Source organism: Colossoma macropomum, unplaced genomic scaffold, assembly GCF_904425465.1.
Source record: "Colossoma macropomum unplaced genomic scaffold, Colossoma_macropomum, whole genome shotgun sequence".
In the NCBI taxonomy this organism is placed as follows: Eukaryota; Metazoa; Chordata; class Actinopteri; order Characiformes; family Serrasalmidae; genus Colossoma; species Colossoma macropomum.
The window spans coordinates 41,701,515-41,727,462 of record NW_023494788.1 but is presented as its reverse complement, the minus strand read 5'-3'; the positions used below and the strand labels follow the sequence as shown (position 1 = coordinate 41,727,462).

Genomic DNA, 25,948 nt, shown 5'->3' with positions numbered 1-25,948 from the left:
CTTGAAATTTACACACACTGTAAAGGACAACAGGCATTTTCAAATTATGTCAAAAACTGAAAAACGACAAAAATGGAGATACAAGGTTTTCTTCCGACAGCAGTGATATAAATCATGTATTACTAAAGCAAAACAGGATCATGTTATCTCCACCATCCATTCACGACCTCGCTGCCTCTCTTCCTTTACCTCATGTGCTTCCTTTACCCAGAAACACATAATACCTTTGCGCTAAATTCTGCTGAACTACACTCGTGCACTGGATATGCAAGATAAGGATTTTTTTTCATTGAACAAAAGTGCTTTTCATACACAGTCAAGCTGCTGGTGAACCCAGAGACCCGTAATTAGGTCTTGGAACATGCAGCTGATTCTATCTGCCCTAATTTGAGAAGGCTAGTTGTGCTCGGACCAAAGTTGCGTGAGTGAAAAGGAACCACCTAAAACGTAGGACGACAGCGATGCTGAGCATGGTGTAAAAATTTATTTTACATGACCGGAATGACCTCCTTTCTTTCCGTTACAATAAAAGGCTTGGTGTGCATTTCTTAATGTACCATCAGTACAAATTCCAGCAGCACGGATCGCATTAAGAAAGTCAACAGCGCCCCCCTCTGGTCTACTGCTCATAGTTGGAGACTTCTATCAGGTTGTCGTCAGGGTCTCTGAAGTAGAGGGAGGTGATGGGGCCCACTGCTCCTGTCCTCTCGACTGGTCCTTCCTCAATACTCACACCACAGGCCTGGACAATAAGATGAGACGTCCATGTCAATATAAAGCAGAAATGCATTTGATGTTAGTGTTTTCCACTTATATTAGGTTTTAGTCTGAAATGATTCTCAGCTTGGACAAACAGATCTAAGAAAATCGGTATAAAAAAAATTGGTGTAAAGTCTTTAGAGGTTCTTTAAACCTAAAAAACCTGTTTGTAAAAAAAGAAAAAGGAGATATTTAAGATTCTTGGGTTCACAGATGCATTTTTAGTTAGCTCCAGCCTAAACCTATGGAAGCCTGTTTCTGTCACTGGAAAAAATATGTAGCCAAGTAAGTCATTCGGTAAGTCACCTTATAGTCATGACTTAGCCAGCTCATAATCATGACTTAGCATCCCAGAATAATGACTTCATATGTCATAATTAAAATCTCATAATTTTGACTGTCATAACAATGAGATTCAATCTCATAATTATGATTTAACATTTCATAATTATGACATAGCATCTCATGTCATATGGCTATGTCATAATTATCACTTACCTTCTCATAATTATGTCTTAGCATCTCATGACTTACATTCTTCTAATTATGGCTTTTTCATAATTCCGACTTACCATCTCATAATTATGACTTTGTATCTCATATTAATGACTCAGTACCTCAAAATAATGTCTTACTATGTCATAAATATGACTTAGCATCTCAAAATTACTTACTTTCTTATAAAAAATCATATTATTATGAGATAGTAAGTCATTATTTTGAGATATTAAGTCAAATTTGAAAGGACCATCCACTGAAAGGAGAACCAAAAGTGGTTCTTTTCTGGCGTCACTCCAAAGAACCTCTTTTGACCCTTTATTTTTAAGAGTGTTCATCTACACATTGTTTTCTAGAAAGGACTATATTCCGGTCAGTGCTGGGTCACCTTCAAATGAGCAGCTACAGATGCCAGTGGGGTCTCTGTGATGAGGCAGAGGTCTGCTGAGCCTGGGGTTGGGGTCTGGGCTTTTGGCTCAAACTCTTTCCCAACTTCATGCAGGTTGAATTTCTGATTTCCAAAACTCAAAGCTTTACGATCTCCCTACAAGAGAGAGGAAGGCCGTAACGGAGTTGTTTGATGTGTTTAATACAGCATAAGGAACTGAGAATATAATATTAACATCAGAAAAAAATGATTTGGTATAACAGTCATGAAATAAACAAAGGATAAGGTCATGAGCTGTGCACCGTGCTAACATGATAGTATAGTGAGCTCTGTAGTCTTGAAGTCCGCCTGCACCACTCAGTTTCATGATTTCCCTGTAAGCTCGAGCTGGGCAATATAAATCATCTACACCTGTTTATGGATGTTGATATATTGCTTTTCAGTTTTATTGATACATGTAGCAACACATGTGACTATATTAAACACTGTAGTCAAAATAGTGACCCTGTTGCCAAGCAGTTTGTTTTTAGATTTATAATTCTAGTTTGTCCACTTTATAGCTGCTATCTAGGACCGGACAGTTAACTGTGAGGTACGTCATTTACTGGGTGCTTCACCCACTGAAATGGAACAAAATAGTCCAATCAAAACAAGCTGTCAGACTTAAAACATCTTCACATTATTCCTTATGACTTTATTCTAGCTTAAATTGTATACCATGATACTGATTTGGAAAATTAGTTATTTCACCCTTTATCCTTTTAAAAAAAGATGCAATAATTCAGGAGTTATTTTTAAGGGATTACTGTTTCAATGATCGTGTTTTCTATAAGACAAGATCAATAAATTAGTCACTTTAATTAATTCTTGATTTAACAATAGTTATTTGTGGTTTTGAAAAAAGAAAAAAAAAGAAAGACACTTTTTTTGCACTGTATGAAATCAAAATACCAATTACAAAACCACTTAGTGACGCTAATCAATTAGATGACACCTTATAAGTAATCTAAAAGATTACACTACTGATTATATTGTCTCTCTATCAACACTACACCCGTATGAAGGATGAGAAACACTGGAGTGAACCATATCAGTGAGTAAACCAAGAGCCTTTAATTAAGCAGAAGCAAATTTGTGAACAATACTCGTACAATGCTGCCACCGTGTGGCCAATCTTGCAGTGTAACCTAATTATGGAAGTTCAATTACAGAGATGAACAGAATTTCAACTAATACAAAATCTTTACTATAAACAACTGCCGTTACTGACCCACTGTGTTATAGGCCTTTAGAGTGATGACTTCAGTTTAGTTACCTTAAAACTGACTACCTCCATTCCCAGGACGGAGGAGTAGAAATGGGTGGTTTTCTTCAAATCCCGAACCGTCAAAACAAGATGGTCCAAACGGCTGATTTGAACTGGACATGAACTTTTCAGACGGGTTGAAAGTGACCCACTGAAGACGGTGGACTTTGTGAAGAAAAAGGAAACATTTAGGATTAGTGACTAAATTTCAGATTAATCTTGGGTTTAACAATGCAATTTTAGTTGAACTCCAGCCTAAACCTGTGGAAGCCTGTTTACACCACTGGAAAGGAATATACAGCCATTTAAGTCAAAATGATGACAGTGTTTCCCATAATTAAGACTTAGCATCTCATAATTACAACTTGCTGTCATATTTATGGCTTACCTTCTCATAATTATGCCTAGGTATGTCATAATAATGAGATTCAATCTTATAATTAAGAGTTAATATCTCAAAATTATGACTTAGCATCTCATTATAATGACTTTATATGCCATAATAATGACCTAGTATCTCATAATTATGTCTTACTATGCCACCCTGAAATTTTGACTTAGCATCTCTGAATTCTGACTTACTTTCTTCTAATAATGAGAAAATGTCCTCATTATTAAAATAGTAAGTAATTAGTAGTAATCTCATTACTATGAAACACTAAGTCGTTATTATGGAAAACTTTCTCATTATTATGACTTATTAAATGTCTATACTTTTTTCCAGTGGCGGAAATGTAATCCATATAAACCCACATTTGCTGACTATGTCTCTGATTTTCTGGGTTCTCTCATTTTAGCAGTAGGCTAGTAGTTTTTTTTTACATGGTCGCTTATTCGAGTGATTACGGTACAAGGAAATACACAATATATAGGTTGAAAAGGTCTGTAAAATAGACAATACTGATCATTATTTATTGTCAGAATGAAGCAAACCCGTTAATAATAGTCTTCTTGTTGTTAAAACACATTTGGTCGCTACAGCTGAGCATATAAGGCTACTGTAAAAGTTTGCGCAGGCGCTTTTGAAGCGCCGATCTACTCAGCCTCGTCCCAACCGTAACAGAGTCAGGACAGTAAAGAGGTAAAATAATCGTTGTGTGACTTTACCGTGATCGAGCTCGCGTGGCGAAAAACGCAGAGGGTTCTCAAAGCCATTGCACCCCTAGATGGCCACACTACGTCACAAGGGGACCCTACTTCACGACGAAGTAGCACTAACTGCCAGCTGTTGATGGGAAGTTCAGTGGACAGCGATTTCAGAGTGCGCGACGCTTTACCGTAATTACTGAAGCCCCACCTGTTGCTGTACTAAAGGTACGTTTAATTGGTAACGGACACTAAAAGCAGCTGAAGGTAATGGTCAAATTAACGGACACACTTTAATTAATGAAAGATATATGAGGTCAGAGGCTACAAAACAGGCAGTACTTCAAACCAAAGCCACTGAACTCCACCAAATCATAACCCTAAATAAAGACAGTAGGGCGATTCATGGATTCCACATACCTGTGCGACTCCAGCAAACCCCACCTTGGTTTCCCAAGGTGTTTCATCATTTAGTGTCATTCTGAGAAAATACAGTACCACAAATCCATAAATTGAGTTACTGAATATACACCAACCAGCCACATTAAAACCACCTCCTTGCGAATGACCCCCCACCCAAACAATACCTGCTCTGTGGGGGTCCTGACCACTAAAGAACAGGGTAAAAGGGGGCTGACAAAGTATGCAGAGAAACAGGACTACAGTCTGTAACTGTAGAACTACAAAGTGCAGCTATGTGGTTAGCAGAGCTGATAAAATGAACAATGTAATCACAGTGATTATATAATCGTCTAATCGCAATGATTTTCCACATTCATTAGATTTAAGCAGCAATGTGAACTTGGTTCTTTGGCTAAAGGCAAATAAAACGAGAGCAGTAAATCAAACAAAGTTCTGGCGTCTAACTTGGTGCTCTACCGTTTAGAGGGCAGCGTGATTAATTCATTTATTTTTACAGCATGTAGATTTGCTCAACTCTACATGTAACTGTGTACAGCGTTTAGTGTATCAACAGTACAACCGGTATTAGCTACCAGGTAAACACAGCTAGGAAGGAAGATGACTAATCAGCCCATTTAGCCACTTAAGGCTTCTCATCAGATAGATGTACACAATGCATAAAAAAGAGAATTAAGTTGTTAATTGCAATTATTTATGACAATCATCAGCTAAAATTTTACAACAGACTGTAGTCCATCTGTTTCTCTGCATACTTTCTTAGCCCCCTTTTACCCTGTTCTTCAGTGGTCAGGACCCCCATGGACCCTCACAGAGCAGGTACTATTTAGGTGGTGTGTTAGTGTGTGTTGTGCTGGTACAAGTGGATCAGATACAGCAGTGCTTCTGGAGTTTTTAAACACTGTGTCCACTCACTGTCCACTCTATTAGACACTCCTACCTCGTCAGTCCACCTTGTAGATGTAAAGTCAGAGACGATAGCTCATCTGCTGCTGCAGTTTGTGTTGGTCATCCTCTAGTCCTTCATCAGTGGTCACAGGACGCTGCCCACAGGACGCTGTTGGCTGGATATTTTTGGTTGGTGGACTATTCTCAGTCCAGCAGTGACACCGAGGTGTTTAAAAACTCCAGCAGCACTGCTGTGTCTGATCCACTCAGACAAGCACAACACACACTAACACACCACCACCACATCAGTGTAACTGCAGTGCTGAGAATGATCCACCACCCAAATAGTACCTGCTCTGTGAGGGTCCATGGGGGTCCTGACCACTGAAGAACAGGGTAAAAGGGGGCTAACAAAGTATCAGAGAAACAGATGGACTACAGTCTGTAACTGTAGAACTACAAAGTGCACCTATATAGTAAGTGGAGCTGATAAAATGGACAATGAGCGTAGAAACAAGGAGGTGATGATAATGTTATGTCTGATCGGTGTGTGTATATTCTATATATGTATGTAAGTACTACAAAGGGGTCTACATACAAATCTCACCCACCTTTGTACTTTTGTAAATGTCATGTGACAAACATGATTTGATTTGATTTGAAGTCTATATGGGACAACTTAAACGTTTAAACGTTTTAGGCAGTGCTTTTACAGGCATACAGTTTGCAAAATAATAATTACAGGTTAAACTTCCATTAATTATTACCTACATTAGCTCCAATACACAACTGAAAGAGCAAACTTTAGACTAAACATTCCCTAGTATAACAACTGCATTTGGGGTAAAAGTCATCAGTTTGATTCTTTGCCAGAGATTCAGAGATTAAATTGAGAGATTCTGATGCTCCCTAGGCTGCTAAGCAGAGCCTTTCAGTGTAGAACATCAGCAGAAGTAGTTCACAGCACTATATTCATATTCCAGAGAAACAAACAGGCCACTGTGGTTGCACATATCTTTATTGTAATATACAAATAACATTGTGGCTTGATGAAGCCAGAACAGACTAGTTTGTAGCTGCTTCTCAGCTCAGCAGACTGCAGAAATGTCCAATGTCCAATGATCCTGGAGGAAAACTGGTGGTGCAAAACACATCACCTAAATAACCAAGTGTCAACGAATGCGAAGTCAACATAAAAGTCAAATCCCCCAACCACAACTTTAGGAACAGCTCTACTGATGAAAACCACCTCTGGAACTCAATGTTTTCCAGCTCGATTTAAGACAGAAATACAAGCCCACACTCCGTCTCCTGAGGTTCAGAAGATCATACCATGACTCATCGGGTTAATAATAGAGCAAACTGAATACAAGGTGAAAAAAAAACATGAGAAAATACTGACAATGTGCAGAACAAGAATTAATTTCATGGCGAGTGGTCGAAGGAGCCTCACCTCCTGGATTATTAAATGTCACCGCTCCAGACTCAGAAGTTAGGTCTAAGGAAAGATGCATTCTGGAGTCGATTTACACGACACACTGGTCTACAGTGCATAGTTAATGTGGTCAGTTTGTGAGCAGATAAGCATAATTCACAAACAGTCCCCCCATCACAACTCAACAAGGAAAGAACAGAGATGAAGCCGGGGGAACTTATGGGAACTTGATACATTAATGCTCCTTAAAAATTTAAAATGAGTGAATTGGCCGTACAAAGTGACATATTGCAAACTGGGTTGCGGTTAAGATGTAACTTGCATTTATTAAAGAATTTTAATTTAACTATATTAAGGACAACTGGACTAGAGGTTGCATGCCAACAGTGCAAAATACAAACCTGCTGTGAACAGACAGACATCATACTCAGAGTTAGCTCCAGTGCAGAAGCACCGAGAAGATCTTAGGATTTTTGTTTTTACTGATTCTATAGAATAGCTCTTCAACCACAAACTTTATTTTTTTTAATCTCTTGAGAGGAAATCGTAACACATAAAAACCCTACTCTTGGATAATATGACAACTTTGATACCCTTCTAAGTGTTTGAGCTCGGCACGACAGTGTAGTGCTATTGCAATATACAGAAACTGTAAAGAACCTTTGCATTTCAAGCGATACGTCTTCAAATCTTCACAGTCTACAGCAAGTTCGTACAGGTCAAATTCTTTACAGTCTTCCTCGTTAGGAAATATTGCACTAACATCTGTGATATGTAGGCAAGTCTCCTCGATTCTGCGGTCGATGCAATGGTACGCTTATCTTTGTATACCACTGTCAAAGCTGAAAAGTCTTGGAAGCAACTGCAAAAGAATGGCAACAATGATTTGTCCTCGAATTTCCGAATACCGAATAACTTCACCACAATATTAATGGATAATCATTCATTACAAATGTCTTATCCTGAAGTTCGCTTTTTATCCCTGAGGGACGATTACTTCTTTTTTTCAGACAGATTACGCCAAGTTTAGTGAGAAAATTACGATTTCCTTTTAGCTATGTCTTTTAGTCCATTAGACTAGGCCTAATCTGTGTCAGAAAACCCAGGCCGAAGTGGAAGGAAAGGTTCTTGTTAAGCCAAACCCAAACCTAACCTATATAAAAGCATTAAATAACATTAAAGTTCTCTACATTTATGTATACTTAAGTAATAATGACGCTGGTTAATGTTTGAGAACCTAACATTGCAGACATGAGTCGGACCCAAACAACACTTATGATAATCAAAACAAACAAAAAAAAAAGTATATAAATAGATCCTTCAACCATCAAAATTCATGTATTCACATCACACCCGAGCTCATGTACAAATGATTGGTTCTCAATTCTTGAAACTGTTACCTTTTTGGTGAACAATATTCAATGGACTCCATCGTGTGTGAGTCAATGTTTCAAAGCAAGCGAAAGAAAGGGTATTTTATATAAACATGTCAAAGTATGTGCCACTACAAATGCACTCCGCACATCCAATAAAACTTTCAATGGCTTAAAATAGGTTGGGTTTGACCGTGTCTATGAGACACCTCACATCACAAGGTACCAAATGCTATTGTAAGGCGAAAGAATAATTGAAATATGATGGGAGACTCTGCACTATAGCTAGACGACGCTCTCGCGGTTGGCAGAAACGAGGACTGCCCTGCGGCAGATGGGGCAAGTAGAGTTCTCCGAAAGCCAGCGGTCGATACAGTGCACGTGGTATTCGTGCGAGCAGGGCAGCTTGCGGAGCTTGTTACCTTCTGCGTACTCTGTGATGCAGACACTGCAGGTCTTGAACGCATCGCTCTCGCCGAAGTTGCGCATTGAGAGGTTGTCGATCTGCTCTTTGGTGAGGCCCCTGGGCTGGTCGTCATCTTCGTCATTGAGTAAGAAGAAATGTGCAAGTCGCAGAAAGGGCAGAGAGGCGGTCTCCTCGAGGCTAATGGCAGCTCGCGGCCTCTGCCTGCTCTCTCGCTGCTGGGAGGGTTCCGCACTTCCCTCCCTCTCCTCTGTTCGTGCTTCTGTGGCATCACCCTCGTTTGAGATTCCGGCACTAGCAACGGGAGCTTCAGGTACAGAAGTGCTGGCAGTGTCAGGATTTACCGGCGTGTCAGGGAGATCTGTAGAGGGGTTGGAACCGCGGTTTGAGTCTGAAGAGTCCGAGTCGGAGTCCATAAAGTAGCTAAGTTCGGCAAAACCAGTCATGATCTGCCGGATCATTGACTGTAGAGCCAAAGAGGTGGCCTCACCAAGACCAGCGTCAGAGATCCTCCTGATGGGAATGCGGATCGTGCTGACGTATGTCCTCACTCCTGCCCGCTCAGAACGGGAGAAGGTCCTGCGAAAGCCTCCGCGTTCGGTTTCATACAAGAAAGTGTTGTTGGAAGTCTGCGAACGAGAGCGGGTGCGGTTGGCAATGCTGTCTCTCTCACGGTACTCACCTGGCCGCACCCTACGCACCTGCAAGTCCAGCATTATAGTCGGAGGGCGCCGGCCTGAAGCTCCTGCTTCTCCAGCAGGAGCCTCCCCTTGCTGAGGAGCTGGAGGTGGCTCGGGATCTGCTACAGACTCCTGGCTTTCCACCTGAACACTGCTCTGCCTAGACAGAACATGCAGCCTAGTCCTGGAACTGCCCTCTATCTGAGGAGCTGCTTCCGAGAGGGGTTCGTGACTGCGAGAAGGCAGGCCACTGCGTGCCTGAGGAAGCCCGTCCAACTGGTCAAGGTTGAGAGGTAAACGACTCCTAGCTGTACGGGCCCTGGTTCTGCGCTGTTCCGGACTTGGGCTACGTGCTCTAATCTGGCCTCTACGTGGCTCTACTGGGGTAACAATTGGAGGAGTTAAAACCTGAATCTGTGGACTAGGTTGGCTGGTTACAGTTGGACTGTCAGGAACAGGCAGCTCAGGCTCCACCATGACAGCCATTTCCTCCACCACAGGCTCCTCGACCACCTCTGCTGTCTCCATGGGCGCCTCAGGCTCAGACACAGGACCATCTGGAGGGGCTTGGTCTCCCTCCAGCCGCTCAGCGTCAGTCTGTGTTTGCTGCTCGGCTATGTTGCGATTGACATTGATCTCCAAGCTGAAACGGAAGTCTCCACTACTTGGATTGGTTCGGCTCACCGCCCGCCACGACTGGTTGCCCCGGTGACCACTTCTCGTGGTGTTGCCAGTCTGACGCACAGTGTTGAGCCAGTCGAGGAGAGTGTCGCCATTGGACGCTTCTTCTGTCCCCTCCGATACTGGAACTGAAGAAGAGAACAACTATTTTTCATGACTGGCATCTCCAGAGAAATTCAACAGAAAAGCAGGTAATATATAACGGAGTAATTTACATATGAATCAGAAAATACCAACATACCTGGGGGCTGTTCACTATTGCCTTCAGGGCTGCTGCTGCCACCGCTGCTGCTGCTGCTGCTGCCGCCGCCGCCGCCACCGCCACCGCTGTTGCTGCCGCTATCGTTGTGTAGCTGCTCAGGGCCATCTTTGATTTGCTGAAGGCGGTTCGCCAACTCTTCCTCAGTAATCTCGCCTGATCGTAAAAACATATGTTGAGGGTTAAAATACTGATCATTTTCACAACAGACGTAAGGTTTCCATATATTCCATAACTGCCCATCAATCCGAGACCGCATATATGCTGGGCTGGCTGTCGAAAGACGGTTGCACTGGTTGCTGAGGCAAGTTGTCCACTTTATTCAACATCCCTCCGGATTAATTTTCATCATTCGACAACAAAGATGAAGCAATAAGAGAAGGAAATAATCCACAGAGAGAAAACTTCGTTTACAAATTTAAATATTTATATCACCACTGAAGAGTAAAACTGATGACATTATTACTAAAGACCAAAAAAAACTTGTAAAATGCTGCATATCCGACTTTTTGCCTGTTAATAATTGCTAAGACTGCTCATCAATTCTGAATGAAGTGCAAGCAAGACTTGCGTCATTATGGGAACAACAACAAAAAACAATTGGAATTAACAATAACCTTCCCTCTAGAATTGAGAGAGTTAGTACCATGCATATAAATTATTAGTGGGATTGATATAATTATTAAATGATGTCCAATTGTGGATTTGAATAGGTAAAATAAAGGCATCTGTTTAACATGTTTATTTCTGCATAACCAAACTCTATATGGTGGGACATAAAAGATTCTAGAGTTAATAAAAGTGGAAAAAATGAATTCTTGAAAAAAGTCTACTCAAACACTGCAATAAAAGCTTTTAAAAATCTCAAGCATAACTAGAATTTCCATAAGGAGATCCTTTGCACTGGGATGAACATTAGTGTTTTTCTCAGTATACAACACTAAATAACCCAACGTCTAAATACTTTGAGGAACGCATTGTACAACAGGGCCACTCATCTATTATCGAAGCACATGAACTCAGGAGGACTCATTTTTGGAGATGAGTTTACCTTTTTAATCATACTTAAACTGAAACCAATAATATGTTAATTACATTATTGCATATTTTCAGCACAGCAGGTTTTAAACATATTTCCTGCATATCCAACAACCAGATAATCACCAACATTTGACAGTTAAATTGCTTTTATTCAATTCCACAATGCAGTTAGATTGTATTCAAGCATGCCAGGACTGTTTCTGCTGTTTTGAGACCAATTTTATCAAAGTTTCTGTATCAAAAAGAGCAGGCTTACACTGTTTGGTCAAACACCGGGAAGCCAAAGAAAGTGCAATCACTTTATAAAGACAGTTAAATATTTGATAAACTTTAAATGAAACAGACTGATTGTCTGAAGCTTCAGCAAGCGGTTAAGTAGTGACACACCAGCTTAAGTTACTAAGGTTAGGGCTGGGCGATTAATCGAAAAGTAATCAAAACCGACATTCAGAACCTCTAACCAACGCAATCCTGCCCATGTCGGTTATTTAGATTTTTTTTAATTCTGTTAATCCTTTCCCCACTCTGTGTGTTCATGGACTGTCCCCTTAAAAACTTACTACCACGCGTGTATCACATGACTCCCACGTCCAGTCCGTGACATGGAAGCTAAGGCTACGTTCACACAGCAGGTAAAAGTGGCCCAAATCTGATTTTCTCACCAAATCGAATCTTTTAGTTTGGCTGTTCAGATTATCTTTTAAATGTGATCTGTATGGGTCATCAGTCTGAACAGATCAGCTCCTAAACTGACCCACATGCGCAAAAGAACAATGCTTCACAATCTTCCCAGTTCTTTGCTAATTCTTCACATAAGATGACTTCACTGATACTCGTGAACATTAGCAGGTTTGCCTACTGAAATTACATCCATGGCTGGTCACTGTGCTACACTGGCTACGTTCATACAGCAGGACTTTCTCACCAAATCCAACTGTTTTGTTTGGCTGTTCACAATATCTTTTAAATGTGATCTGCGACATCAGTCTGAACAGATCAGCTCCTAAACTGACCCACATGCACTAAAGAACAGATCATCACGCTGCTTCACGGCTCATCCAGAGGTGAACAATCACGACTGCTAACGAACACCAGTCGCTCCCGGAGGATCAGCTTCATCTTCACCAGCATCTCAGGAGCCATCATGAAGCTGCACTGACTGACAGCTGGGCTCATCACCCAGAATGTGTTCGAGCCGTAAAAAGGGCGCGGTCACTTCTTTGGTTCGGGTCCTCGGATTCTTTAAACTTTGCTTTCAGACTTTTAGCTGTTCTATACGCTGCAGCCTCGTTCTCCTGCGGCCGCGTTCGGACATTTCTTTCAAAATCTCTTCAAACACGGAGGGTTCTGGATGAGTGTCTTCTAATTTTTGTACAGAAATATCACTTCAAATGTTTATGAGTCTCAGCAGAGCGAAATCATGACGAATGTCGAGCTGGTTTGACGTAAAAGCCACGTGAATTCTGATCTGGCTGTTGAGACGACTTACATTAAGATATGCAGAGCATATTTACAGTACAGACCTTGCCAGTGAACTATGAGGGCAAAAAAACAAACAAACAAAATAATCATTCATTAATCGTAATCGAGGTAAAGCATTCGATTAATCGTGATATTGATTTGAGGTCATATCGCCCAGCACTAACTGAGGTATACAGATAGTCAACCCAGATATTTGTTGGAGAATTTCCATATGATTTATCAGTTTATAAGGACCAAATCCATGCAGCATATCCAAGTATCAAACTGCCCTTCACCTTGAGTGTTTAATTATCTGTGCCTGATTATTTTACCTGACCATCAACCTCTCAAAGCAAAGTCGAATATGCAGAATTTCACCTCTAAACATTGTCCCCCTGCTTAAAGCAGTGGGCTTAAACACAGTATTCTGTACTGTTTACCAGTTGCTCAGAAAAGCTTGTGAAACAGCAACAGGACAGTACTGAAAACCACCGCACTTACCAGGACAAGAACTGCCCATTCAATGCCATCTCCTGGCAGGGGTCTCGGCTAAAGGATGCTCCGAAATAACATTCCTTTCCACTGTCCCGGGACAGAAATGGATCGGGCGTCTTCAGGAGGTCCACAAAAGTGCTTGGTGGTTTTGTTTTAAGCACATAAACAACAATTCAAACCACAAAAGTAAAACACAGCTACACACAAGGTGAGAAGGGGTGGGGTGAAGGGACCCGGACCAGAAGTAACTGTGCATTGCTCTCAGTATTATAGACGAACTACACCATTCAAACCACTGTCCGTATCTCCTGTTCCTCTAGTAAGCGCTATAAAGAAAGGTCTACATCTTCTCAAGACCGTAAGTAATCAATGCGTACACACGAGTGCACAATTAGCCGAGCTGACAGCCAGTCAGCAACACGTGTTTATTTCTGCATCATCAAATTCTATATGGTGGGACGTAAAAGCATATAAGAGCATTCAATGCAGAGTTGAAGTTCTCCGACCCACAAAGTATTCAAGGTCACATCATAAGTGAAAAAGAAAACCGACAGTACTGAAAGCAGTGAGCTTTTATCATTTGTCTCATGCCCCTGTAATGACGAAACAAATCTCCTACCAAGATAAAGTAACTCGTCAAATTAATACAGCAAATACTAAAAAAACAGCTTTGTTACCTGGGGTGCCAAGCAGATTGTTGTCTCTCATCAATCTGTAGTCTTCCTCACTCAGATTGTTAACAAACTGGTAAAAAGCCTCCTCTCGGTCCAGGCGGTCCCGCTGCTGCCTGCGTTGAGAGTCGGACTGTTCGCTGCCCCCTTGTTCTGCATTGTCTGAGCTCTCCATGGCTGTTAAAGCCAAAATGACTGTCAGCACCACCTGGACACAAGGGACCGAAAATTCACATCACAGAGATGCTCGTCAATAGAAGAACAAAAGGCAATTCTTAAGTGGATCATTCTCATTAAGCAGCCTTAAATAAGTGTCAATCATCATGTAGATAAACAATATATATTCATATATTTAGCAGGTCGGCTGGACCTCTTTATGATGCAGCAAAAAGGTAATTATTTTTCTACTTTAAAGCATTTTCTACCTTGATTCTCGTTACCATAATGCATCTTTATTTAAATTAACTGTTCAGGGACAAGTAAAAAAAAGAAAACCTGAACTGCTGTTAATGTGTTATGATGATAAAATTGCTGAATACTATATTATGTAAAATATATCATTGTTGTCAGAAGAAAACCTCGTATCTCCATTTTTGCTGCTTTTCAGTTCTTGACATAATCTGAAAGTGCCCGTTGGCCTTTATGCTGTGTGTAAATTTCATGATGAATGGACTAAAAGAAATGACCAAAATATACTTCGAAAAAAGTCTGGTTCCATTGACTTACATTAAAAGTAAAGTGGGTTATTTCCTCTTCCTGTAAAGTTACCAATTTGGAGATACGAGGTTTTGTTCCGACAACAGCGATATATTTTACATAATACAGTATTCAGCAAATTTATTATCACAATAATATATATATATATATATATATATATATATATATATATATATATATATATATAAATAAATAATCTTGAATAATTAGCTTTAAGATACTTAGCTAGACAACAGTAGACACTATGAAATTTACAGATACATTAGTTACAAACTTAATAAATCATTTAAACTTTTAGCTTCTCAACCAGACATCTCTAACATGCATAACCAGAGTTCTGGTCATTTAAATTTGTTCAAGTTAGCCTCCAGGGTTCGTCATGTTCATGAGGACAACCCAACCAGCTAAAAGAAACGTAAAATATCGAAATTCCCACACATTATTAAGGGAATAGAGGGCAGTGGTCACTATACTTGGGCTGTACGAACACATCGCGGTTACCATCGAACTGCTTTAAGAAGGTTAAAGCCTTTTTGTAAAGGTTTAAAAGACACTACAACGAGAAATGGACACTAACCTATGAACTGCGGAGCGAAAACAAAATGGCATCGCGGAAAAACGGCAAACAGCAGCAACACCGCGCGGTTACTTTTAAAAGCTCGACTCGTTATAAAAGGTTTAAGTGTGTTTTAACAGCTTGGATCAAAAAATGGACACTAATAGAGAGACACTACGCCAGCAAGAGTGAAAACAAAATGGCATCAAGAAAGAAGGCCGACACACAAGCCTGGCTAGCGCAGTGACGCTAACGGTTAGCTTAGCAAGCTGACCGGAGGGGAAGACCAGCGACGCCGTCCAGGGCAGTTGATCCAATTAGTTAGCTAAGCAGCTAATAAGCGTAAACAACGTGTTCCTATATTAACCAACGTCATGTAAACTAAGAGAGCTGCTTTTACAGCGGCAGTCAAGCTAGGTTAGCACTTTCACAATCGCCTGCTAACCTTGGTTAAAGCACAGATCACTGTTGTTGTCAACAGCAGCTGCAACTGCTAGCGACACCTTTTATAGCCGTCTAACTTCAGACAGGCCGGGTACTCCATTAACGCCGGATTTAGTAACTTACAGCAGTTTAACGCTGACAAAGACCGACCGAAACTACACGGAATCGACGGCAAAGTAACCGCAATTACAGCCGTATCACTCACGGCGTTAGGGGTCGAGCTAACGGCGCTGCGCTACTTCGAGCTACTTCTCAAGCCAAAAGAGCAGCTGAGCGTTTTTAGAAGAGGAAATCTGGGAGACTGGTTGGCCAAACCGCCCCTAACTGGCTGGGAAACCAGGGTTAGCTCACATTACCGACTTAACGGCCTTCTGAACTCACGAACATTCAGCCGATCGCCACGTTAGCGAGCGAGCTAACAACAAAACAACGGTAAAGGTGAACCGAGCCGCATATTTAGCACGTTAGCTTCCGTTCCTGCACAGCTACCTTTCAAACGGACCACTGACATCACAACCAAACCGACCTTTTACGATCCGCTGATTTTCTCCACCGGTCGCCGATCTGTTCTCCGTAGTCACGGCCGTCTGTGTTCAACTTTAAATCAGTCTTTTTAATCCAAGTGTTTGGAGTCCGTGTCCGTTTGCTCCAGCATCGGTTTGTCAGACCGTCCGTAATCGACCGTCTCGATTCCGGTGTACCGGAGTTCAGGGAATACATGAGGCAAGACAAAAGTCGCGGGGAGGCGACTTTTATTTTATTTTTGTTAAATACAGGGCGTCCCAAAAAAAAATGACATAATCTTGTGGTCTAATAACACAGCCAGTTCTCTCTCAGATGATCTCAAATTTGAGCAAAATGTATAAAAACTGACGAAGTTTAATTTTGAATTTTTTTTTCAGGTTGAAGAATGGCATTCACTAGAAATGAAAAGGCATTTTGTTTTTGTGTGTTAGAATATGCTCGAACACAGTGGCATTTTCGAGAAAATTCAATAAAAATGCACCAACTGGAAAGCAGAATTTGGACATGGTGCAAAAAATTCAAAGAGGAAGGCTGTCTGTGCAGGACAAAGGGGTCTGGACCACCACCAGTATCGGAAGATCAGCTTTGTGAAATTGGTTATAAAATCTACATTCCTCTGAATTTCTTGTTCGAATTTTGATAAATAAATCTTGTACTGTTCAACATGAAAGCCTATTTAATTTCATTTGCCCAGTTGGTCAGATATTCACGTCTCAAATTATGTCAATTTTTTGGGACACCCTGTACTTATGTTATTTATGGTTAAATGCAAACTGAGATCATTTACATGCTCTACATGAGAAAAGGTCTGATTTTGATATTTGTCTGAAGACAACAAACATCCAATTTACATAATATGTTTAAATAGAAGAGTGTAGATAGATAGATAAATACTTTAGTGATCCCGAAGGATATTTAGCAGCCTGTAGCCGTCACACAACACAGGACAGTATTAGTAATAAAGGTGAAACAATATAAAAAGAAGAATAAATACAAAACAAAAAACTATCTACAGGCATATATACAAATAGAAATATACCAAAAATCTGCAATAAGATCTATAACATAAGATGAAAAAGGCAGTGCAATAACAGCATATAATGACAAGTGTGTAAATTTCATGATGAATGGACCAAAAGAAACGGCCCAAATTTACTTCAAAAAACCTCTGGTTCCATTGACTTACATTAAAAGTAAAGTACATTTTTTCCCTCTCCTGTAAAGTTACCATTTTGGAGATACAAGGTTTTGTTCTGACAGCAGCGATATACTGGTACTGAACTGGTATGTTTAGCGATTCTGGTTTCAAGCTTTTATATCTGAACTGTCATTAAGATGAATAAATAATGACCGTCTGGATGCACAACAGGCAGTAAAGACCACTGAGCCAATGACCAGACTGACTAATATAATAATTCCCCTTACAAGACTTATTAATAAATATGCATTATACATAGATTTTGATAGATAATAATCATATTTATTTAGAATTTGCTGTTAAATTTGGCTGGTCATGCTTTGTTTAGGTGTGGTGTAGTGTGCTTTGTCATTTACATACAGCTATGTTGTTAATATTAATAATTTTAGATATGTAGGTGTATGACTTTCTGTTTTATTGATCCTTTTAAATTGGTAAATTAGTGTGTGAAATCAGTCTTTGACTGTGAAGCACTAATAATAATAATAATAAAACTACTACTAAGCTTGATATGACTGAAATGTCATTGACGTCTACAGCACCCCACCTCCAACCCAAAATAAGATTCCCTGAACATCTGGAGGAGGGAGGAAACAGATGATTCAGAGATTAAAGTAAATAATATCTTTTAATGTCAGGTGTAAATGAGCTCTTAGCGCTGGCCTCTATGCTTCCAAACACACTCGGCGTAAAATACGGTTGGTGACATTTTGAAATCCTGAAGGTTAAAATGACCCAGCAAAAGGTTAGAATTTGTATTTGTTAATAAACATTAATTCATTAGTCTGAATGTAATGCTAACATGGAGAGGACGACTTTTAATTTGTATTTTTTTTTAGCCTCCCTAAGCTCGCTGTGTCCTCCTGGCTTGGAGCACAATTTAACAAATTATTTAATACATTTTAATACAGTTTAAATTCTTAACAGGAAAATGTCACTGTAGGTTATTTTTTGGTTTATTTTACGCCAGATTTATGTGGGGCTCCTCAGAACGAATAAGTGTTTGCTGGCTTAAAGTTTATATTGAATTAGAAAAAAACACTGTAGATGCAGTTTGAGCTTTTTGCACTTTTATTTTGAAATGCTAAGATGTTGCAACGGGAAGTCGGTTTGCGTCTTCAATGTTTACCAATCCTTTATTAATAATAGTTCTTTAAGGCCTCAGAGCAACTAAATACCCGCACATAGATACTGACTCATGTCTTAATTATCAGAAATGCTGTTTTAATCTTTCTGTTTGGGCTCCTGGCTGTTGCTGAGGCCGCTTAGCTAACCTAGCCGAGTAGCCAGGTGGGACTGATCTGCCTCTTTCAGAGGAACAGGAGAAAAAAGCTGCTCATAAAAACAGAAAACGATGCTGTGTCACCAGCAAAAATCATAAAGTGTCTTATAAAATTATTCATTTGATAATTATCCTGTTAAAAATCACCGCCACCGTTAAAAGTCCTTGTTTATATTGTTAATTTCTCACTATTCCCATGTATAATACAAATCAGTACTTCATGTGCAATTGTGGTAAAATATTATTACAGTATAAATGTTTTTTGCTTTTTTATTTATAATTGTTTATATTGTAAATTTTTGTGATAGAGTTTACCTTCAGTATTATATATATATATATATATATATATATATATATATAGTTTATATAGTAACAAACTAAATAATTAACAAGGTTAATTACTCTGTGAATTTTCTTCTTGTTTCTTTTCTGAGTGCTCTGCTCTCCCTTTGCTGCTGTAGCTCTGTGAATTTCCCCCTTGTGGGACTAATAAACGATTATCTTATCTTATGCCTTAGTTTAGCATGTAAGGTAGTGTAGTGTGTGGTTTGGATGCAGTTATACACTGTAAAACATAATAATGACACAAACTTAATTTTTTGGGTTTACTTATTTATTAAAATCACTAAATAAATCTAGTAACACTTATTATTTTTTGTCTAATCCTTAGTTACTTTGGTAAGTCTTTTGCCCAAAATGCTTCCCAGTATTCTTAGCGGTTTTGTTGTTGTGTGTTAATTAACTGTTATTTTTCTCAAGTATAATTCTCTTTGGATTTTTTTTTGTTTGTTTAATATGTCGTAGGCTATTATATATTTTACGTACTTTTGTTATTCTCACGATGATGGTGCTTTGTGTTTGGCCTTTTCCCATCAATGTTGCCAGAAAAGTAAATTTGTGTTTAGCTGTGAGTCCTCAGAAATGGGTGATTATACTTTTCTTTAAGCCATTTATTTGTTACCGTATGAAAAAATGTGTTTATTAAAATAGTTGTTTTAATTCCTGCAAATACGTTACATGAGGAAGAGTATTTGATTCAAGTTAAACAGTTCAAGAGTAAGTAGAAGTGAAAAAAGTAGAGTTTAGCTCAGTGGACACTGTTTAAAGTGATTGGGCTGTTTGAGTTAATCTTACTTGCTGCAGGACTGTGGATCACTGATTATTAGAAATTAGGATATAAATATATAAATTTGTATATAAATTTATTTAAGCTTGAACCAGTTATGGCACATCTTGTCATCTAGATGGCTTCACTGTTATGTAGTGTGTATGTCTATTTCTGGTTTCTGGTCTCCAGTTGTTTTGTTAAAAATTAAAGAATTAATCATTACTACATCTGCTGTAAACATGCCTACTCACCTCCCACAGCAGTGCCACAGTGGCCTCTAGAGCTAGAATTTCCAGTATAAAGGCTAGAAAAACATCCTCCTAATGGTCTTGAAGGTGGGAGGAGCCTTAAAAAACGTAATGGACTGTTTTTTTTGTTTGTTTGTTTTTTTTACAAACAGGCTAATGTTACTGCTACGTTGCCAAATATCATGCTTATAAGTTTATCAGGATTCTGTGTGGCTGTTGGGGGGGGGGTCCAACAGTTGTGTGAGGTATTTTTGTCATGTATGGTGTAGTGATGGACACAAACACCAAAAGGACACAAAATAGTGACTTCTGTAAAACTAATGATGCTGAGGGCTGCAGAATATTACATAACAACAAGCAATGTACCAAATGCCAGGTTTAGGCTGGAGTGACCCATACGGATCGTTCACAGGGGTTCTGAGTGCTGAGTCCTATTATAGAAATAACTGAAATGTTATTTTTTTAAGCCTGCCCAATTTCATTTTATTTGTCAACCTTTAACCTTTTCAACTCCTTGAGACCACTGGTGTTTCCAAAACGCACTTTGTCATATTCTTCATAACTTTCATATTTCATAAGCTACATTCTAAAGGTGGGGGTCGTATGAGGCTGTAACTGTCTTCTTTCCGGTCAAATAGATGGGTGGTGTAATTTTAAACCCTTATAATAAAAGAAGCTGAACTCATAATTTTTTTTTCTACTGAAAGTCGACCCATTTTTCCACAAATCTGGGCTATAAACTATAAACAGATGGCGTCTCTTCAGTGATCTGCTCTGTAAAAATTATTTTTATAAAATAATACAAAGAGCGTCTAAGATTTCTGGCTTTCAGCAGTAAATTGTAAGCATATAGCAATATGTGTATGATCATAAAAACACATTTCCTGTTAATTTGAGGGGAGCTTTTAAAATAAATAAAATAAAATTTACATTTATTTTATGCAGTTACTGAATAATTTGCTTTATGATTTGGTCATGTAAATTCAGATAGACAAACCAAAATGTACCCTGGAGAATAAGAGGTTAAAGGAAAAACGGTTAGCTGATTAACACACTGTGAAATAAAGATTTTGTACAGGAACATTTTTCGTTCATCAAGGTACAAACAATGTAAATGTTCCCTCAAAGGTACAACAGTGGTTTTAAGGTCTGATTGTGAACCTTAAATAAGTTTTTCCAGGTAAAAAGTTCGTATTTGTACCTTTTCATAACCAAATGTTTTAAACAGAACAGTAAAATAAAAGCCTGGAGACGAGACGGGGTGTGTGGAGTCAGTACAGCTTAGAACATATCATTTCAGTGGATTATGGTTCAGTTATGTTCCCTGACTGAAGGTACTGAGATGGACCCTTGAGGTGACAGGAGGGGCACTGACCCAGAGACAGTTTAGTATCTTTATTTCTGAGAGTGTACTGAATAATGACTGATGATAATAGGGATAAAGCCTGCACAATACTAATGATGAACTATATTCAACATCTCATTTGCTTCAACAGTTGTTGCCATAAATTAATTCAACAGGCTTTGAAGGGGTGGAAACGTCTGGAGGAGACCAATCAGTAAGGCTGTAAATAAGGACAGTTTAAAGTGGCGTACAGTGCACCCACATAACAAATGTTCAATAGGCTTATCATTAAGATCAGCACATAAGATGAAGTGATCCAGCAATAAGATTCGGGCAGGTACAGAACAAAACGGACAATTTCCAAAAACAGCATTCAAAATCTCATTTTAATTTGTATATTTACTCCATAAACATTATTACAAAACTCAGCAAGTTACCAATATTACATTATCACCATACAGGCGGGTTCACAAATATTTAAAACCTTTGCAACAGTTACAACATAAACAAAATAATACTAGAATAATTTACATGAAAAATCTATAAAACAGCAAGTAGTTCACAAATTTTATTTTTTTTCTTCATTTTTCTTTCTTTGCCTATTTGTGTTTTCCACAATAACACAATACTCCCACAACAAGGTCAATTTCCTCGTACAAAACTCCCAACAAAAATGTAGATTTTTTTTTGTTTGCTTGTTACTTAATATTTTGGTTTTTAAAACCAGAAACTTTTTCGTTATACATCCTTTTCACTGCCTACAGAGGCGCAAAAAAGGTTACTCACACACACTAATACTTCACAGCACTTTCTAAGAAAAATATACACTTACAAAATATGTTACAAATTGGCACAGAGAAAAATATACAGTATTTTTGTCATGTCAAGAGTTCGTTAAGAATCCCTCTGGTATCAACTCTAGACAATATTTATAAAGCTCAATACTCTTTTCAACAAAAAGGCAAAAAGGAATCCCAATTAATGTCAAATAATTATGGTGTGAATACATCAAACATAACCATATATTATACATTCATAAAGAGAGGATTAGGGTTCTGTCTTTCTATATTTTCTCTTTTTTTTTCCTTTTTTTTCTTTTTTGTCATATCTGGGAAGAAAAAAAAAGGTTTGCTTTCTTAGCACCAGTAAGAGGAGGCAGCTCAACAGTGGCACACTGTACAAATCTTGAAGAAGTACATTCAATTGAAAATAGGCAGAAACAAGAAGGCAGGCAAGCGGGCGCCACGGCCCGTGTGCAGTTTTCCCCTCACCAGCATGTCCTGGTCCTTAACATGGCAAGCTAGACAGAACAGACAGAGGCAGAAGGATACAGAGCAGAACTATGTTATGGTAACATTTCGGAGTAAGGAACGAACGTACATCCCTATCAAGCCGGCATCGGCCCACAGTTCCCACATGGTGCATCCCTATATTTTAAACAGCCCATATCACGGAAAACCAAAATTTTCTTGCTTTTTTTGGAATAAAAGTTTGATGTAGTATGTAAACATTGTTAAAGTATCAAAACGTACAATTCACTCTGCATACAGTCCGTACAGTCCATATCGCTGCTGTCGGAACAAAACCTCGTATCTCCAACATGGTAACTTTACAGGAGAAGGAAAAAACCCACTTTACTTTTAATGTAAGTCAATGGAACCAGAATTTTTCCCAAGTCATTTTGGGTCATTTCTTTTAGTCCATTCATCATGAAATTTACATACAATGTTAAGGGCAACAGGTATTTTCAATTTATGTCAAAAACTGAAAAACAACAAAAGTGGAGATACGAGGTTCTTCCGACAGCAGCGAAATAGAAACTAAGCTGCATTTTGACTTCATTGTTTTTTTGTTTATCGTTGCTGTCGGAACAAAACCTCGTATCTCCAAAAACCTTCTTAATTTATAACAGAAGTTGATGTAAAACGAATTTTTTCCAAGGGATTTTGGACCTTTTCTGTTGGTTCATTCATATGGACATTTTAACACAATGTAAAGGCAGCATGTGTCTTCAAATGATGTAAAAACATGAAAAACAAAAACAGAGATACTAAGTTGTGTTCCAACAGCGACGATACATTCACCTATTCAGCCTACAGTGGTTTAGCCCCGTCCATTTACACTGAAATTAAAAGCTGTGTTTCAGCCTAGACTGCTTTTTAAATCACTGCTGTCAGAAAAAAAACTCATATCTCCATTTTTGTCGTTTTTCAGTTTTTGACATAATTTGAAAATGCCTGTTACTCTTTACATTGTGTGTAAATTTCATGATGAATAGACCAAAAGAAACAGCTCATAATTACTTGGAAAAAAGTCTGGTTCCATTGACTTACATTAAAAGTAAAGTATGTTTTTCCTTTTTTTCTGTAAAGTTGTCATTTTGGAGATATGAGGTTTTCTTCTGACAGCAGTGAAATAATGCACAATACAGCCAATCATTTCCACATCTGACATCATTTACAGACAGAATTCTTAAGGACGCAGCACCAAAAACAGCCCGTTTAATTCTAAATAATAAAGAGAGGTCATGCAAAAATGAATGTTCGCTGGTTTTGGTACATAAAAACATACAAACGTCATAACTGGACCTCAGGGAATAAAATACAGTAGAAGAAATATGTAATATATGGGCCCTTCATATCAGGCAATTATTAGCATATTAAGGAACGCTAATGCTAATGTGCAAATACGCTTGGGTAGCCAATAAGGAAGAGAAGCAAACTACCAAATGTAGCCTCTTTCACGTCTTGATAGTCAGACGTTTGCATGTTTTATAGTTTTTGCTCTCTTTAAACATTTTGGAGATAAACAGCAACCACAGCTCAATCAGTCTACCTGGTAATTTATAGGCCCATTATACAGCGATCACCTCCTTGTTTCTACACTCATTGTCCATTTTATCAGCTCCACTTACTATATAGGTGCACTTTGTAGTTCTACAGTTACAGACTGTAGTCCATCTGTTTCTCTGATACTTTGTTAGCCCCCTTTTACCCTGTTCTTCAGTGGTCAGGACCCCCATGGACCCTCACAGAGCAGATACTATTTGGGTGGTGGATCATTCTCAGCACTGCAGTAACACTGACGTGGTGGTGGTGTGTTAGTGTGTGTTGTGCTGGTACGAGTGGATCAGACACAGCAGGGCTGCTGGAGTTTTTAAACACTGTGTCCACTCACTGTCCACTCTATTAGACACTCCTACCTTGTCAGTCCACCTTGTAGATGTAAAGTCAGAGACGACAGCTCATCTGCTGCTGCACAGTTTGTCTTGGTCATCCTCTAGTTCTTCATCAGTGGTCACAGGACGCTGCCCACAGGACGCTGTTGGCTGGATATTTTTGGTTGGTGGACTGTTCTCAGTCCAGCAGTGACACTGAGGTGTTTAAAAACTCCAGCAGCACTGCTGTGTCTGATCCACTCAGACCAGCACAACACACACTAACACACCACCACCACATCAGTGTTACTGCAGTGCTGAGAATGATCCACCACCCAAACAGTACCTGCTCTGTGAGGGTCCATGGGGGTCCTGACCACTGAAGAACAGGGTAAAAGGGGGCTAACAAAGTATCAGAGAAACAGATGGACTACAGTCTGTAACTGTAGAACTACAAAGTGCACCTACATAGTAAGTGGAGCTGATAAAATGGACAATGAGCGTAGAAACAAGGAGGTGGTCATGATGTTATGCCTGATCGGTGTATTATTATGCAACATCAGGACACTGCAGATGTGTTTATGACATACTGATGCTCAAAATCACAAAGTGTTTATGACGTTTTTTTTGCCAGTAACAAGTTTGTTGCTTTGTTTTTATGTTACTTGATTAACCTGACAGACATTCCCACAAACATGCCAACGACAGTGCTTACCATCCGACGTCAGATAGACGGTGTTCTCTATGCAGAATGAACATTGTCCATATCTTCTTCTGTGCTTTTCATTAAGAAGCGTCTCCACTTGTTTGTCTTTTTTTAATCTCAAAGCCAAGTTATGCTGAGGTAAACTGAATTTGGCAAGGAGGTGGAAAAAGGAGGAAAGTTCAGGGTGAGTGTTGTTTTGGTTAAGTGAGTGGTTTTGTACCACTGTCAGCTGCAGGGTGCTCTTCACAATATAGGTTCCCAAAAGAAAAGGGGGGAAAAAATCTGGAATGTCAATTCTCACGAGAGTCTCAACAGAGAATGGCCATACTTCATACGGATAGAAAACGGAACAGCCAGTATGCAGTATTGATAATAAATTTGCACAGAGTTTACATTTGGCACGCTGATTTTTAGAGTTGATGTTTTCATTAAATAGTGCATTTCTATACAGGGACACTGGCAGAAAAAGAAAATAAAGTGAAGCATTTTGGAATTTCCATGGCTTAGAACTGTCCCTCTAAGATAAGTTCCAGTAAAACTCCTGTAAAAGCATAGTAAAAGCATAGGAAGAAAATTATAACTTCATTCCATCAGTAAGAAAAAAAAAAAAGAACAAAACGTTAATCTGATATGTCTTCAATACAAAATGGTCCCATTATGTGCTATTGATGTCTTGGGGCCTACAAAGGATGCTGATTATCCTCGATAGGAGGCTGAGCATTTCCCACCTAAAAAAAGTCAGGCAATATGAGGGAGACAGCCAGGAGAGGTCGTCCTGTTCTGCATACAAAAACTAA

At 39.2% G+C, this 25,948-nt stretch overlaps 3 protein-coding genes across 5 annotated transcripts in view; all 3 read right to left on the bottom strand.

The window, feature by feature from the left end:
- Positions 1–465: 465 nt before the first annotated feature.
- glod5 (glyoxalase domain containing 5) lies at positions 466–4,231 on the bottom strand. The gene is made up of 4 exons (XM_036569390.1): positions 4,059–4,231; positions 2,961–3,116; positions 1,646–1,801; positions 466–742 (listed from the first exon to the last, which is right to left on the bottom strand). Exons 1-4 carry the CDS (start codon positions 4,104–4,106, stop codon positions 620–622), a joined length of 483 nt encoding a protein of 160 aa, XP_036425283.1. The 5' UTR covers positions 4,107–4,231; the 3' UTR covers positions 466–619.
- Positions 4,232–7,820: 3,589 nt separating this feature from the next.
- On the bottom strand, positions 7,821–16,287 carry rlim (ring finger protein, LIM domain interacting). 3 transcript variants are annotated; one of them, XM_036569387.1, is made up of 4 exons: positions 16,109–16,287; positions 13,872–14,073; positions 10,180–10,353; positions 7,821–10,066 (listed from the first exon to the last, which is right to left on the bottom strand). In XM_036569387.1, exons 2-4 carry the CDS (start codon positions 14,038–14,040, stop codon positions 8,439–8,441), a joined length of 1,971 nt encoding a protein of 656 aa, XP_036425280.1. In that variant the 5' UTR covers positions 14,041–14,073; positions 16,109–16,287; the 3' UTR covers positions 7,821–8,438. The 3 variants fall into 3 exon arrangements, with proteins under 3 accessions (XP_036425280.1, XP_036425282.1, XP_036425281.1); XM_036569389.1 differs by lacking the exon at positions 16,109–16,287 and adding an exon at positions 15,939–16,091; XM_036569388.1 differs by lacking the exon at positions 16,109–16,287 and adding an exon at positions 15,584–15,931.
- Positions 16,288–21,655: 5,368 nt separating this feature from the next.
- The window catches only part of nexmifb (neurite extension and migration factor b), a 99,851-nt gene continuing 95,558 nt past the window's right edge, over positions 21,656–25,948 (bottom strand). Inside the window, exons 4-5 of the mRNA XM_036569386.1 lie at positions 25,161–25,294; positions 21,656–22,588 (exon numbers count right to left, since the gene is read on the bottom strand). Coding sequence (XP_036425279.1) covers positions 22,488–22,588; positions 25,161–25,294 — 235 coding nt within the window. The 3' untranslated portion in view covers positions 21,656–22,487. The remainder of the gene's footprint in view (positions 22,589–25,160; positions 25,295–25,948) is intronic.

What these genes read in the sequence shown, in the direction of transcription:
- glod5 (XM_036569390.1), bottom strand. Translation starts at nt 4,106, where the DNA reads ATGGCTTTGAGAACCCTCTGCGTTTTTCGCCACGCGAGCTCGATCACG. An exon ending in GCCACGCGAGCTCGATCACG is followed by an intron (nt 3,117 to 4,058) that starts GTAAAGTCACAC and finishes TTCTTCACAAAG; the next exon opens with TCCACCGTCTTCAGTGGGTC. An exon ending in TGGAGGTAGTCAGTTTTAAG is followed by an intron (nt 1,802 to 2,960) that starts GTAACTAAACTG and finishes TCTCTCTTGTAG; the next exon opens with GGAGATCGTAAAGCTTTGAG.
- rlim (XM_036569387.1), bottom strand. Translation starts at nt 14,040, where the DNA reads ATGGAGAGCTCAGACAATGCAGAACAAGGGGGCAGCGAACAGTCCGAC. An exon ending in CAATCTGCTTGGCACCCCAG is followed by an intron (nt 10,354 to 13,871) that starts GTAACAAAGCTG and finishes TTTTACGATCAG; the next exon opens with GCGAGATTACTGAGGAAGAG. An exon ending in CAATAGTGAACAGCCCCCAG is followed by an intron (nt 10,067 to 10,179) that starts GTATGTTGGTAT and finishes TCTCTTCTTCAG; the next exon opens with TTCCAGTATCGGAGGGGACA.